General features: G+C 39.1%; 1 protein-coding gene across 1 annotated transcript in view; it reads right to left on the bottom strand.

Moving 5' to 3' along the window:
• pcdh17 (protocadherin 17) overlaps positions 1 to 16,711 on the bottom strand; it is a 110,274-nt gene that overhangs the window by 55,814 nt on the left and 37,749 nt on the right. The window contains exons 3-4 of the mRNA XM_051672193.1: positions 7,421 to 7,479; positions 7,090 to 7,262 (exon numbers count right to left, since the gene is read on the bottom strand). Of these exons, the coding sequence (XP_051528153.1) occupies positions 7,090 to 7,262; positions 7,421 to 7,479 (232 nt within the window). The remainder of the gene's footprint in view (positions 1 to 7,089; positions 7,263 to 7,420; positions 7,480 to 16,711) is intronic.

Raw genomic sequence — 16,711 nt, 5'->3', positions numbered from 1 at the left:
ATACAATAGTCTGGAGCATGCCTATGGAGCCTTAAAGGTACACTACGGAATTCCGGGGCTCTCTATTGACATTTGTGGTAGAAACATCAGTTCCTCAGTGTGGATAAATCTGATGGTATTAGGTTTATTCTTTGTTGACATATGAGAGCAGATCTACTGTAACTAGCTACAGCAAGATTCACTAATCGTAAAAAGACATTTTTCCAATAAATATAGCGCCTGAGGAAGTAGCATATCTGCTGCCGGACATCCTTTTTGTTGTTTACCAGTGTAAGGGTAAGTTACTTAAAATAAGTAATCCATTAGAAATTACTAGTTACTTCTCTAAAAATGTAATTTTTAATTTTGCTGATTACTTCATCTAAAAAGTAATCTCATTACTCACTAAATTACTTTCTAAATCACTTTTCCTACAAAAGATTTTGGTTTTCCACTCGTATTAAAAATGTCTACAGCATATTTCCTCCTCGTTCATTGTTGCACACCCTTCAGCTGTTACTGAAATGTAAACAGACATACAGATGCATTCATATTTTACTTTAGCAAAAGTAATGTACTTAAGTAATTACTTTCATCGAAAGTCAGTAACTGTAATCTGATTACAATCATTTAGAATGTAATGTCTTACATTACTTTTCTTACTTAAAAGTAACACGATTACCGTAACTAATTACTTCGCAATCAGATACTCCCAACACTTGTTTACAGATATGACGTAAAAGTGCAAAGATGGTTGACGGAAGCCTGAAATTCCCGTCAAATCGAACCAGACAGCTCTGAATGTAAAATCATCATAATTTTGTCTGTTCTACACTCAATATACACCATTTAGGGTTTTTCCAAAATCCTTCAACCCAAAATTTCCAATTTCTTCGAAAGCTACATCCACCAAATTTGGTACAGACCTTCAGACTGTTCTGACTCAGGTTGCTTTGACTTTTTGAACTGATCCGACTGATGATTTTCCTGTAACGTATGATCAAATATAAAAATAAAATCCCATAGACTAACATTGATGGAATGTTCAAACAGGCCAAAGAATGTTTATGATTTCAAAGTCAAGCTGCCAAACCTTTCAAATGTAAACACAAGATATTTAGAGGCTGGACACGTTGACACAAACATTCTAAACCGTTTATTCTAAACGCTTCCAGTGTAGACAGCATCATTGATTACAATGGGCTTCTACTGCTTTTGTCGTGACGCGGCACACCACCCGTGTCTGGTGTAGACAGGGTGTTAGGCCACGTTCACGCTAATATGTTTTCGTTTGAAAATGCATCTTTTTCACTACGTTTTGGCCTTCTGTCCCCACTGAGATGACGTTTTTGACAGCAAAAATGGAGCTTTTCGAAAACAGCATCTTCGCGTTGTAGTACAGTGGTGGCTTAGCGGTTAAGGCTCTGGGTTACTGACTGTTCAAGCACCAGCACTGCCAAGATGCCACTGTTGGGCCCTTGAGCAAGGCCCTTGACCCTATCTTCTCCAGGGGCCCTGTATCATGGCTGACCCTGTGCTCTGACCCCAGCTTAGCTGGGATATGCAAAAAAAAAAAAAGAATTTCACTGTATATATGCAAAATGTATAATGTGTGACAAAATAAAGGCTTCTTCTTCTTCTAGTGTGGATGGGGAAGACGGAAATATCTGAAAACAATCCACTCAACCCAAAACAATCAAGATGGCGGCCCACATTGTAGCGGTGTCATTGTGCCTGTTATTCACTTTGAGAGATTTGCTAAAGATAAATGTTACTTTGTACAACCTTCACAATGCATTCCTTCATAGGCATTGCTGTCTGGCGATGAAACACATGGAGTACATTTACATTTATGCATTTGGCAGACACTTTTATCCAAAGCAAATTACGGTGCACTTATTACAAGGACAATCCCCCGGAGCAACCTGGAGTTAAGTGCCTTGCTCAAGTACACAATGGTGGGTGCTATGGGATTGAACCGGCAACCTTCTGTTTACCAGTTCTGTGCTATAGCCCACTACACCACCCCCCCACCCCCAGTAGTGTAGTGCGGATGGAGAGTGTTTTCGAAAATGAAAACACCATTTTCAAATGCATCCAGGTTATTGTGGATGTAGCCTTAAGCTGCTAAGTTGGTACTGATCCAATTAAGAGCAGTGAGAAAGAGAGGGAGAAACGTGGCAGATAAAGCTAACTCCGTTCTTCGGGTAGAAGAACATGGCACTAAATTCATTAGGGACTTCGTTTCTATTCACGGTGCATATGTCTTTCCAGTTATGATTCCAACAAATGTGTTTGCGCTAGTGGGTGAGCATAATTAGAGTGGATGGAGAGAGAGAGACAGACAGGTCTTCTACTTCCCTCTATTGTTTATTTCTATGTGAAAAGGGCCTGGTCTAAATCTCTCTCTCTCTCTCTCTCTCTCTCTCGCTCTCTCTCTCTCTCTCTCTGACTAAATTACGGCTTAATACACAGCCTAAGGAGAGACTTAATAGACACACACTCTCATGCACACAGAACATTCTCACAACCCGGACACAAGCCAGACAGCAGGGCCGAAGGGGAGTGGAAAAGCTTGAGTGTGTGCATGAAATATTAAGAAAGCGAATGAAAATAAAGATGAGATGAATGCGAAAGGAAAGATAAGACTCCGACCAATGATTAAGATCAACAGTCTTGTTCTGTTTCTCTTTTCATTCTTATCTCTGTCTTTATTTTTGCCCTTATGAATACACAATCTCCCTTCAGCAAAAACAGCAGCTAGTTAATATTCCAGACATGGATGTGTATGTAGAAATGCAACTAGAGCCGGTTAGATGCTCCTTTTGGTTTGTTGGCAGGGAAAGAGGAGAAAGGAAGGAAGGAACAAGGGGTGAGAGATGAGAAAGGGCGATAGAGCAGAGAAAAGCAAGCAGAACAGAAGAAGTAGTTGGGGAAACCCTTCCTGTGTGCTAAATAATGCATCAAACACACGAGGCTTCTCTTTCTCTCTCACACACACACACAGGTTTGTTTTTCTGTCCTGGTGGGGACTTTTGATTGACTTGATTGTTTATATATATATATATATATATATATATGCATTATATTTCCAATTCAGGATGTAGCTGAATGTCCTCACAAGACGTTTATGTACTTATTTATCTCCCTTTTTAGAACAGTTTGTCACACTGAGGCTTGTACTGACTGTCCATAACCTGCTGCTGCCATAAACAGCTTTACATTTGAACGAAAAAGACACAGCTATAATATGTTGCGGATGCAGTATGCATTATGTTCATTTTGCTACTATGCAGTTGTTATAGCCGTACATTTACTGTAAAATATCCATTGCCAAGCCTTTAAAAGCAGTTTTAGAAGTCGGCGGTACCGCAGACAATCTAATGTTGGAGGTGATAATGCTTTACAAGGGGACACAGGGGATCTGTGCACTAGCCCATGCTTTCTCTTGACTGCCGTGTGTGTGTGTGTGTGTGTGTGTGTGTGAGAGTGTGTGTGTGTGTGTGTCTGTGTGTGTGTGTGTGTGTGTGTGTGTGTGTGTGTGTGTGTGTGTGTGTGTGTGTGTGTGGGCAGGTTTAAGTGGTTTACGAGGACTTTTTTTTAGGTTATAAACTGGTAATTACAAGGGTATTATGCTATAAATGTGGTTTATGAGGACATTTCTAGTGTCCCAATAATTCAAATCGCTTAAAAAAAACATACTAAACGATATTTTATTGAAAATGTAAAAATGCAGAAAGTTTTTTGTGAGGGTTAGGTTTAGGGGTAGGGTTAGGGTTAGGGGACAGAATCTATAGTTCATACAGTATAAAAATCATTATGACTATGGAGAGTCCTCATAATGATAGCTGCACCAACATGTGTGTTTATCTGGGTGTGTGTGTATGCGTGTGCATGTGCGTGTGTGTGAGTGAGTGTGTGTGTGTCTGTCTGGGAGAAGACACGCCCAGCCCTCCGGAGTGTTATTGGCAAAACAGACAGCAGTACCCAGTTAACTGTCTCATAGCATGACTATAGATCTCCATTGAGAACGAGAAGAAAAAAGATCGGAAAAAAGGAAAGAGGGAAGAGAACAGAGCGAGCAAAGTGAGATTGGCCGTCAATACTGTCTAGAATACAATGGAAATTGTAACTGTCCTTAGTCGGAATGCACACCATACAGTACAGTCTGTTTTATTTCTGGCATGTAAAACCATTCTTACGTCAATTGTTATTATGTAAAAGTTGACATAGAAATTCATTCTGACCGTGTTTCACCCATATGAGTCAACAGCTACATAAAAACATGCACGTGCAGAATACATTCTGAAAAGATTTCAATGTTCATGGATGAGGTCAATATATTGTTGGAAACAGGACTATAGTAGCTGCGTCTCTTGTCTTTGTGTGTAAACAAGTCACACCATTAAACTAGCTAATTTCAGCCATTCTCCAAGCGTTCCCATGCACCATTAAATAACTACATACTCAAAATATGAAACATATGGGCCTCTTTAATTGGCCAATTTCTATTCGGGAATTCAAATGAAAACACACACACACACACACGCACGCACGCACGCACGCGTCAAATCAAGGCAGACAGGCTTGGCGTGGTCGCCCGCTGCCTCAGCTCAGATAGCGGTAGATTCCCCTCTGTTCTATTGATTAATTGTGCCATTATATTTGATGTATTGCTTTCTGTGGTCCATTTATTCTCTTACTCTCATGTGTTTTTGTGTTCAGATTGTCTTTTGAGGGATACAGCGCTGGTGTAATACTCTTCAACATGACCCAACAGACTCGGGCACAGATGAATAAAACCATCCTACATGCTTCTTTCATGAACGAGTGATGTAGAAAGGGAGCCTGGGACTTGGTTCTTATCTGTGAAGTTATTGTTCTAGCCATGTCATGAGTAATTTGTCCTACCAACAGAGACGCCGAATAATTATTCATTTTTAATCAGGTTGAGAATGTAACATGGCCTGCTGGATGATAAGTCATTTTCCATGTTCCATTATCAAAGTTTTAAGGAAGCAGCCCCCAATGCTAACCAGCACTCACTAAATGGAAAGGCTAGAGTGGTTTGGCTCATAAAATCATAATGGGCCTGCCTGCTTTGATAAACTGAGAATGTGCCTGGAATACAAGAGAGGGAGAGCGATGGAGAGGAAAGAAGACACAGAACATAGGGAGTCTGAAAGATAGAAGATGGTATGAAAAGACTGGAAGCGAGAGATGAAAATGAGAGCAAGACAACGTGAAGATAGACGGTTGCTGTGAGGTCACCAAACGATTGAGTGAAAGGACTGAATGCTTCGTTTGAGAAAGCTTCATTCTTTGCAACGAGAGAGAATGAGGCAGTTAAAGAATGATCGAAACCAACACGCAGTGAACCACAAAAAAGGTTTGATTAAATCAAAAGAATGGCAAATATATCGATAAAAGCCCTATTCGGACAGGACTAGTTTTCTCAGAGGAGCGTACAAGCATTCCCACAGCCATGGGAAACCTGGAAGTATCAGGGAATTTTTAAATTGTCATGGCGATTAATACAACTTTAAAAAGACTCATATAAATTTAAATAGCTTCACAGATTTATTTGGGATTTTAATGCCATCTGAACTGAAACTGTCTGTGTTTTTCTTTAGGTTTGGGAACCGAGAAACTGTTCCTCTTCACTGGTTCCATTTTTTATTTATTTTTTAAATACTGGAACCATATGATTTTCAATATTTCCGGTTCCATTAAAGGTTCCTGAATGTGCAATTTCCCGCTGATGTGGATGGAACACCGTACTAAATTACTAATGAATCTATAGCGTGACCTGTGTAGATTCCAGAACGAATGACTCTTATGAGCCGATTCTTTTGGATCTACAGCGAAAAACACAGAGTTCAACCTGTGCGGTATGATTCCCAAACAAATGACTCTTATGAGCCAATTCTTTTGAATCTACAGCGAGAAACACAGAGTGCAACCAGTTTGGTATGATTCCCGAACTAATGACTCTTATGAGCCGATTCTTTTGAATCTACAGTGAGAAACACAGAGTGCAACCAGTGCAGTATGATTCCCGACCTAATGATTCTAATGAGCTGATTCTTTTGAATCTACAGCGAGAAACATACAACAAGACCAGTGTAGTCAGATTCCGGAACGAATGACTCTTATGAGCCGATTCTTTTGAATCTACATCAAGAAACATACAACAAGACCAGTGTAGTCAGATTCCGGAACTAATGACTCTTACGAGCCGATTCTTTTGAATCTACAGAGAGAAACACAGAGTGCAACCAGTGTAGTATGATTCCCGACCTAATGATTCTAATGAGCTGATTCTTTTGAATCTACAGCGAGAAACATACAACAAGACCAGTGTAGTCAGATTCCGGAACGAATGACTCTTATGAGCCGATTCTTTTGAATCTACATCAAGAAACATACAACAAGACCAGTGTAGTCAGATTCCGGAACTAATGACTCTTACGAGCCGATTCTTTTGAATCTACAGAGAGAAACACAGAGTGCAACCAGTGTAGTATGATTCCCGTTTGAATGACTCTTATTAACCAATTCTTTTGAATCTACAGCGAGAAACACAGAGTGCAACCAGTTTGGTATGATTCCCGAACAAATGACTCTTATGAGCCGATTCTTTTGAATCTACAGTGAGAAACACAGAGTGCAACCAGTTTGGTATGATTCCCGAACAAATGACTCTTATGAGCCGATTCTTTTGAATCTACAGCGAGAAACACAGAGTGCAAGCAGTGCAGTATGATTCCTGACCTAATGATTCTAATGAGCCGATTCTTTTGACTCTACAGCACAAAAGACACAGCACTACAGGTGTACCCTGATTCTTGTGCAAATGGCTCTGGTAAAGCGGTTCGTTTTAGTAAATCAAAAAATAGACAGCATGACCAGCGTAGTGTGCTTCCGGAAACCTTGATTCTTATGAACTGGCTCTTGAATCAAAAACACTTATACATCAGTCGGAGCGGTTACTGGGTTAATCCTACAGATGCGCAGGTTTAAGAAAGACACTGTAAAGACAGAGAAAGACAAACAAGCAAGGACATCCCTATGAACAACTCAGTCCTCAGGTTCTTAATTAGGACTCACCCTGCTCAAGTGGTTGAGGCTTGAGGCCCGTGGCTTTCATCTTGAGTGCTTCCTTAGCAGACATGTCACAGCAGGAGCCTTTATTAGTGTCCTGATCGCTGTCCGCCTGGTCGCTGTCTCCATGCCCGCTGTCTCTGAGACTGGCTCGCTCTGGATCTTTGAATGTGGAGCTGCTACAAAACGAAAAACAAGACGAGAACGATCAAACAAATAAATGAAATACGGAGCCCATTCATAGACGCATGGCTTTCAGTTCTCATCTTATCTGAGTAGGACTTTGGTGAGATAAAAAGGAAGAGGACAGATGAGAATGCTGTTAAATAGTCCTTACCTCTGAACAAACTGCTGCCTGTTTCCCATGTAATTGGGCTCAACAGGAAAACTGTCTGTCTGTGAAAGAAAAAGGAAAAGAGTTTACTTGTCTTGTGCCATGCTGAAATGTGTCCTGGTGTGCAACAGAATCCCCTGGTGAAAGAAATTGATTATTTATTCATAAAAAAGTGGGTGGAGGAGGGAGAAAGTGGGAAGCATGGGGGGCTTTAATCCTTAGATTTGTGCATTTTAATTAGTCAAGGAAACATGCTAATTAAACATCCAAAACACTCAATTGCACATTTGTGAACTTAATGGCCTGTTAGATACAAATCAGAGTGGAAGAGAAAGATGGAAATGGAATGAAGTGCAGGAAATGTGTAAATGTTTATGAAAATAGGAGGTTGAGTTAAGGGCTGCACACACTCACTCACACATACATAACCTTCTATATCAATCTGGGAAGTCACATTCACAACTATTGTTTATTATATAAGCTTATTTTAATTACTATAAACAAACTCTAACACTTAAAGCAATAAATGCTGCCCCTTTCCGCATTTCGTGGCGCCATTTTGTTGCGCGCTCTGCATAACGTGGCGGCCAATGCGGCTCCATTTCGCGGCCGGCCCACTGGGAAAAGTCCCGGTTCTCCCAATGGCCAGTCCGCGCCTGCATATGGATGAAAATGATAAATTATTAAAGATTTAGACACAACAAATCCCCATGCGGTGTCAGTGATTGTTTTTATTTCACCTCTAGAGGCCGCTTTTATACTTTAGAAACAAGCCGTCCTAACTATAGAACCCTCCAGCGCCGGCCACAGAGGAAAAAGTAAATAACAATCGGCATAGATATTTTTGCCGATAACCGATAGCTTCAAATAGAAACTATCAGCACCTTTTAATCGGTAAAACCAATATATCTACCTCTAATTCAGTGGTGGTGGCAGGATTTTTTCACTGGGGGGGTTTGGGCTGGGTACCGTGATCAGTCTGTGGTGGCACCAAAATTCCGTCCGACCTGGGGAGGGGTGTCTGTGAGTGGGGGCACATGGGGGGGCCAGGCGCTGCCCCCTTGGGACCCCCCTCTAGAACCGCCACTGCTCTAGTTTCTACATGTCTTCCATGTTTCAGAGTTACTAGCATCAGTTATAAACAAAATGCTGAAACAAAAAGCACATCATTAACTCACATTAACTGAACTGTGAATGATAAAGCTTAAAGCTTATAAAGCTATAATGACTTCCGCTCATTATATTCCTTGCTGTGTCGAGCTTTAAGACGAGTAATCAAATGAGTTGTTTTAAAGTTTTAACGTTATTTCTATCTTGTGAAATTCTAGCAGTGTAAAGCTTACAAACTTCCACTCTGCTGCCATTGTCACTAGTGGTCAACCGATTTGGGATTTTTAATAGTCGGACAGAGCAGGATGGCCGATGTCTGATTTTAATGCCGATAAACATAATACAATTTAACAACAGAAAATCATATTTACACAAAATTTCTAAAGTGAAACGAATACTTATTTTATGCAATATTTACCCAAAAAGATAACCACAAAATGGCCAAATATCTCAGATTAATCGCCTCGCCGATATATCTGGTCTATAACTAATTGTCACCCAATCAAAAGTAATTCCACACGAGACATTTTCTTTCACACACAGCACGAGTTGTAGGCTAATTTTGTGATGCCTTTATCTGCCCCCTTTCGATTGACAGGCGATAATCTGCCTCGATCATCAGCTGTTTTTAAACAATCGGCCAATGTCCAATCAGACATAGAAACATGCTAGCAATGCCTAGTTATATGCTAAAACATGCTAGCAAAGCCTAGCTATATGCTTAAACATGTTAGCAATATGCTAGCATTGCCTAATTACATGCTAAAACATGCTAGCAATATGCTAGCAATGCCTAGTTCATGCTAAAACATGCTATCAAAGCTTAGCTATATGCTAAAACATGTTAGCAATATGCAAGCAATGCCTAACTACATTCTAAAATATGCTAGCAATATGTTAGCAATGCCTAGTTACATGCTAAAACATGCTAGCAAAGCCTAGCTATATGATAAAACATGTTAGCAACATGCTAGCATTGCCTAACTACATACTAAAATATGCTAGCAATATGCAAGCAATGCCTAGTTACATAATAAGCATGCTAGCAAAGCCTAGCTATATGCTAAAACATGTTAGCAAGAAGCTAGCATTGCCTAGCTACATGCTAAAATATGCTAGCAACACCTAGCTACATGCCAGCAATGCCTAGCTACATGCTATCTATCTATCTATCTATCTGTCTGTCTTTCTGTCTGTAAAACTCCAAGCTTTTAAACTTTTTTTAAACTTTTTTAAGCCAACATATAGTTTGTCTACAATCTTTTCAATCTAGTTAAAAATAATCACAGTAAACAAGCCTTCCACCAAGTAATGAAGATCTTTAGGCTAATTGAAGGATACACCTCACTTGCTGCATTAATATTGAATTATTTTCCATTAATTCATTTAAAAGATGCTTTTATCCATTGTGATCTAATACAACTGTGCAGTTATCTGCTTCGAATGTGACTCGTTTAATGAGAATTCAGAGTCAGAATAATCCGATTTACACACTTTTCGGCATTGTATATATGATTTAGGAAACTGTAAAGCCTGAAAACAAATAAAAGACCCTTTAAGAATCTCCATAAGAAGATCGGTGTCTACAGTCTTATACTTGAAGCAAGTTTATTTCAGCCCAGAAGACTTGACTGAGTGTATCAATCATCATTACAAAGACTCAAAGAATAAGCTGAGTAATAACGAGTACTTAATTGAGTATGTTTTGTCTATAGCCCCTTTCCGACCCCCCTCCTAGGGGTTTCAATTACTCAACTCAATGTTACATCAATGTTGCCACAGTGTGTTTGTGCTCCAACTCAATACGGAGTGAAACGGAAGAGAATCCAGGCTCAGCTGTGGTCCAGACAATATTGACATGACTAAACAGGAGACCGAGAGAGACTAATGCACTGCTTCGTTTCTCATTTTCAACCACTCGCCCCTCCCATCCATACTCTCTCTCTCTTCACCATCATAAAACCTCTCAGACATCTTGATGGTACAGTAATGCAGTGCAGAAACATTCTTTATTACTAACATATGCTTTAATGCCTGACATTAACACATGCATTTGCCATATAAAAGTGTAATCGCACCTGTTGTTTCAAAGGCATTTGAAAGATACGAGCAGCACAGATTTGTGTCTTTAAGATAAAAAGAAGTGCAATATAATCAAAGACTGATACCAATGTTTATCTTTTCAATTTTCTTTTCGCTTCTGAAACCTTACACTATAAAAATAATCTATTTGCCGGAGAGAGATATAATATATTTTCTGCAACGCTCTGTTGGAGTTCAAAAGCAGATATGGTGCGGTGATGTCACTGACAGCTGAAATGATGAAATGAGATGGTAAAGTCACAGCAGGAAGGATTGTATGAAAGGTCAGGTAGGCTTTCTATACCCTCATGACCTTTATGTGTCTTTGTTGCAACTCTCTATCGTGGTACGGAGCCCGTCTTTCAACCCCCGCTGTAGATAAAAAGTGCAGATGCCGCAGCCGAATCAAAGGCTACATCACAGACTGCTGGTGATTGGAAATCGTTATAGCTGAAGTCGCAACTGCTGCATGTCTTTTGAAATACTGGGTGAACATGGCAATCTCTGCGCTATTTTGACTTCTGTACCTTCATTTCCCAAGAAAAAAGTATTTTAAAATGTCTTTACCACTGGGAGCAGAGGTCAGATCACTTTTATTTGACAAGCTGTTGTATGTAGCTGCTGCATTTTTGAAGCAAAGAAAATAATGCTATGGTTTTATGTATTTGTGTAATGTAAACAGAAAACAATTTCACTATAAAAATACCCAGTAGGTGGCGATATGCACTAAGAATGTGAATCAGCAAAAAAAAAAAAGAAAAAGAAAAAAAAGAAAAAGGACCTGCTGATCTGTTTCTTACCCACAACTACTGTATCATATCGCTAATGAAGACATGGATTAAACCACTGGAATCTTATGGATTACTTTTATGCTGCCTTTATGTACTTTTTGAACTTTCAAAGTTCTGGCCACAATTCACTTGCATTACAGAGATGATACTGTATATTCTTCTTAAAATCTTTGTTTGTGTTCAGCAGAAGAAAGAAAGCAAGCAGTGTCAGGCATATTAAAGTCAGTCAGGCATATTAAATGTTAAAAATAGCTTTTAAATACAATGCTAAATTACTATAATGACCAATTTTATACTTGGAAAGTGCAACAATTTGTTTGAAAGCTTAGAAGCTTTACAATGCATGTAGACATTATGACTAAAACGGAACAAGTGCTTTGAAATTTGCAGACAAATCAGAAGTGTTCAATTTTTATAAATAAAAAAATAAAAAATAAATAAATGGCACTGTATATATTGCAATCAGTAAAAACATTAAACTGCTCTCAAAGAGTAGAATACAAACAGCCTATTTGTTTTACTCACAGACAAAAATATACCAAGTAATAGCTACAGTAAGTATGTTTTCGACAGTTATGTTGGTGTTGCTTATATGCCACGTTTTCGCTTATAACTTCACGAAAAGTAACCGGAACATAAAATATCACACCATTACTTAGAGGAGGTGATTATCTTTCAAAGGAGCCCACACACAAGGTAATCGGATGCATAGATCATTAGATAATCTACGTGAAGCATGATACAGACTCAATGATGACTCAAATGACACAGAATGAAACTCATTCTGTGAAATCTCATTACTAAAATCATGTCTGCATGCTATGCAAACCTTTAGTCATTGTTGTGTTTGCATGTGTAATTAGTTCTTATGTACAATTATTATGTTTTTTTTGGGGTATGCCCCTGAAACTGGAAATCTTTAAAAACTCCTTCAGAGCTTAAATGGTTAATAAAGGTATCAGTATTGGTGTTGACATCAGAGATATTGATCTTGAAAGGACTTTTGAAAAGTACAATAAGTGTTACTGCACATACCTAGCAACAATCAGCTATTCCAAAAGAACAGATAATAAGGCTCAATCTATTAATAACATAATCACAGGGGTGTCAGAGTGGAGAATGATGGTTAATTTTGACAGTAGTGTCCATTTGCCCTTGGCAGCAACAGGAAGCGCTACACACTTTCACAGGGACACAACCTCCACATGTCTACGTTTTAAAAGGCTGATAAGAGCACTTTCCGGGGAAGTGTTTTACAACATCCTGACTGTATGCAAACTCCATCTCGAGAGAATGTCTGAGCGACAGAAATGATAGTGGCAGTCTAAATACAGATTCATGAAGCTTTTCTGAGATTATGCAGCTTGAGTGGGTACGCTGGCCGCGGCGACATTAGGTCATGCACGACTCATGCAAGATGTTCCTTATTTACCCACATTTCCTTCATCTGTCATCATACCACGCCAGCTGTGTCCTCTTTTAAAAAAAGCAATATTTCACCTAAAAATGAAACTTCTGTCATTATGTGTCATCAAACATCTTTTTTTGGTGTTTGAATTGACATGAGGGATGAACTATCCTTTTAACTTTATCATAAACATAAAACAGAGCACAATCTTGCAGGCTGACAGCCGGTGGGCACATGCTCATTTCACTCGTGTTGCTCTTCTATAAATAAATCCATTGTTTTGGCTCATACAAGCTAATAAAAAGTATATAACAGGAGTAAGAAACAGACATTCTCCTGACAATTATCACACGGTCATTTTTTACGACTCAAGACCTCCTTTTAATGAGACACTGAGTTTATAAATAATGCTGTGCCGCCATTTCTGCCATTTTCATATCCAGTCCAGTTGTTAAATGCTACAGGCTAGCAGACAGCAAATTGCCGACATTACTCATGCTTGTTTTAATTGAGTGTTTAAAGCCACAACTCCTAATTGAGGGCATTGGCGCACCATTTGCGGTACAGCATCAATCGAGTTCTGCAAGTATAAACAAAATGCTTTGCGGCAGCGCTTCCTTCCATTTTCATGTTTTGTTCTGGAGCTATTAGCAAAAGTGAATAGTAGTTTAGACTCTCCATGAATCATTTCTGGGCAAGATTTATCTCAAAAAGTGCTGTAAGTGATTTGAAATTGCTAACTTCAACCACACACCCTAACTGCATTCCAATTCACAGGGTACCTACGCAGTGTTCACTGCTCCCTACTCACTGAACACAGGATATCTGTTGATATCTGATAGCTTCCATATATATACATTTATATAATACATCCACTTGCATCTCAACAGATATCCCATGTTCAGTGAGTAGGGAGCAGTGAACACCGCGTAGGTACCCTCTGAAGGCGTTTTAAAAGATTTTTTTAAAAGCGTTTTTTTTTTGTTGTGAAAAATCACAACTAAAAAAAATGTTGCCAAAAATGTACTTTTTTCATATTTTTCTAATTTTACATTATATATCTCTGGGTGTAAATAAAGTGACTCTGAAAAACTGCTTTTATTTTGTTCCCAATCATGTCAACTGTATCTGAGAAAACTTTTGTGTTGATATGACAAAGAAATCAAAAGTTATAGCATTACAAAAATAATATAACTTAGTGTTCAAAAACGTCTCCAAACAAATAAAACATAATAATTGTCCATAAGAACTAATTACACATGCAAACACAACAATGATTAAGGTTTGCATAGCATGCAGACATGATTTTAGCAATGAGATTTCACAGATTGAGTTTCATTCTGTGCCATTTGAGTCATCATTGAGTGTGTCATGCACTTGGCGCCATCTCCTGGTGGTCATATGTAACATTGTGCTTCATGTGGATTATCTAATGATCTATGCATCCGATTACCTTGTGTGTGGGCATACCTCATTTGAAAGATAATCACCTCCTCTTAGTAATGGTATGTGATATTTTATGTTCCGGTTATTTTTCGTAAAGTTAAAGCGAAAACGCTGCATATAAGCAATACCAACATAATTGTCAAAGACATATACTTAGATATTACGTGCTATATTTTTGTCTGTGAGTAAAACAAATAGGCTGGTTGTATTCTACTCTTTGAGAGCTTTCCAACAACATATGACACATGGCTATTTGATCATTTTAACGTTTTTACTGATTGCAATAATAAAGATTGCCCTTGGGCCAAACAAGGCCAGCAGGGGATTGAGGTGGATTCAGTGTCAAAGGTGGAGTTTCACCAAACTTGCCTGGTTGTGTATCCAACGCACAATGGTACAGGTTCGGGGAAAAAAATAAATAAATGTGGGCACAGTACAAATCCGTTAAAGTGCACAATGGACAAAGTGGTGCCAAAATAAATTACTTTCCATGTTTCAGTGAACTTTCATAGACAGTGTGCTGTCACATCATCCTGCTGTTAGTGGAGAGACCATTCGGGACATCATGTCAATTACAGTCGGTGAGTTGTTATCGCTAATTTATCTTGCTAGCTAGCTAAAGTTTACATTTGATATAAACTCAATATTCTAGATAACTAGATACCTCAGCTTGAGCTTCCCTTTTGCTTGTGAAATGGGAGGGGTGTGTGATGTTGGCACCAAGGGGGCGTGTTAAGGGTGGGTTTTAGGGCAACGCTGTGGGGCTATTGGCCAGATGGTGGGAATGCAGATCGATTTTGGTCTTGCGGCTCAAGGTCCGAGGCTATTGGCCCCGGCTGGTCAGTTGATCACCCTGGTTTGCACTGGCCCGATAGTGTAAAAGTGGCTATTGTGCAGTTTAAATAAAACTTGATGGTAAAACATGCATTAAAATTATTTGTCTTTAGGCCCCCAGTAAGCAAGCCAAAGGTGACTGTGGAAAGGAACTCCATAAGATGTAAGTTAATGGAGGAAAAATGGGGGGGTGGGCGGGCTCTGCTGGGAGAGCCAGTTCCCCTCTGGTTAAACAGCGTGACTATAATGCCAATATTAACTATATATGTAAAACAAGTAATGGGACACACTTTACATTAGGTGTCTTTAACTACTATGTACTTAAGAGTTTTGGAACAATGTACTTATTATATGAATACATGTTGTTGCATTGTACTTACATTTAACCAGCATTTAATTACACTGTTAACCTTAACCCCTAAACCTAACCCTAAACATACCTGTACTTCAACCTCAGTAGCAGTAAATGTGAATCTTGTGAGAATTTTGCAAACAACATGTAATAACACAATACGTACATTGTATTGTATGTATTTTAATGTTAGTGCATAGGAGTTAAAGAAACCTACTATAAAGTTGGACCAAGTCAAGTATTAATTGGGTAAACTGAGTAGATGTTGGTTGGCAATGTTTACAACTAAAGGATATTGACTGAACTGTAAGATTAATGATTAAGTGTCTTTGAAGCCCATCCCGAATTGACCGCAGAAGTAAGTCTCAAACTCCTTTTGTTCATTTTATTTGACCATTTATTTTATCCAAACTTCATACTCTGATTCTGTCCAATTAAAGACAGGAAAATGAGAAAGCCCATAACGACCCTAACCCTAACCCCAAACCTCATCCACACACCATCCTCAAAGAGTTTACTCAAACTCCCATTCTGAGGAGAAGCAACACAAGTAGACAGTATTTGTATGTGTAAGGTTGTGTGAGATAGAGAAAGAGGCTCTGTCAAGAGAGAGGTAAAAAATGGCTAGTCTATTTCAGTGAATCCTCAATAATGTCTCTGGAGTGTTCTCACAGTGACCAGCCTGATGCCTCCTTTCAATAGTGAGAAATGAACAAAAGACAAGCAAACCTCTGTGTGCTTGTGTGTGTCTCTGTGTGTATATACGTGTGTTTACAGGACAAACAGAATGAGAGATATAGAGGGTGGAGGTATGGAGGTGGGGAAAGATGCCATGAGGGAAAGGAATGGATGCTTATGCAGCATAGATGCCCTTCTGCCTTTCCAACGTCATTGGAGCTCTCCAGCTTCTGAAACGCATCTGGGGTTCCAGAGTGCCAGATACGTGCCCTCTGATATCTGACAACACAAACACATGACTTGGAATAGAACCATTTTCACCGTATACAAAAATATATCATTTTATGTGACAGACCACTTTACAAATTGGGAGTGTATTTTAGCATTGGTTCAAGGGAAAGCATTTGGGTTGGGACGAGAACCCATGAAGTGCCTTGACAAGGTTTATCCTATACACAAACACACTTAATATACAATTAAAAAACTTTACACTGGTCCGTTCTAATGTAAAACTAATTGGGTTCTAAAGAGCCATCTGATATGACGGGCTATGGAGAATCAAAGGGCAAATGGGGGTTGTTGTCGTATGTTTG

Source organism: Myxocyprinus asiaticus, chromosome 35 (assembly GCF_019703515.2).
Source record: "Myxocyprinus asiaticus isolate MX2 ecotype Aquarium Trade chromosome 35, UBuf_Myxa_2, whole genome shotgun sequence".
In the NCBI taxonomy this organism is placed as follows: Eukaryota; Metazoa; Chordata; class Actinopteri; order Cypriniformes; family Catostomidae; genus Myxocyprinus; species Myxocyprinus asiaticus.
The sequence above is the reverse complement of the archived record's forward strand: the minus strand, read 5'-3'. Positions and strand labels throughout refer to the sequence as shown.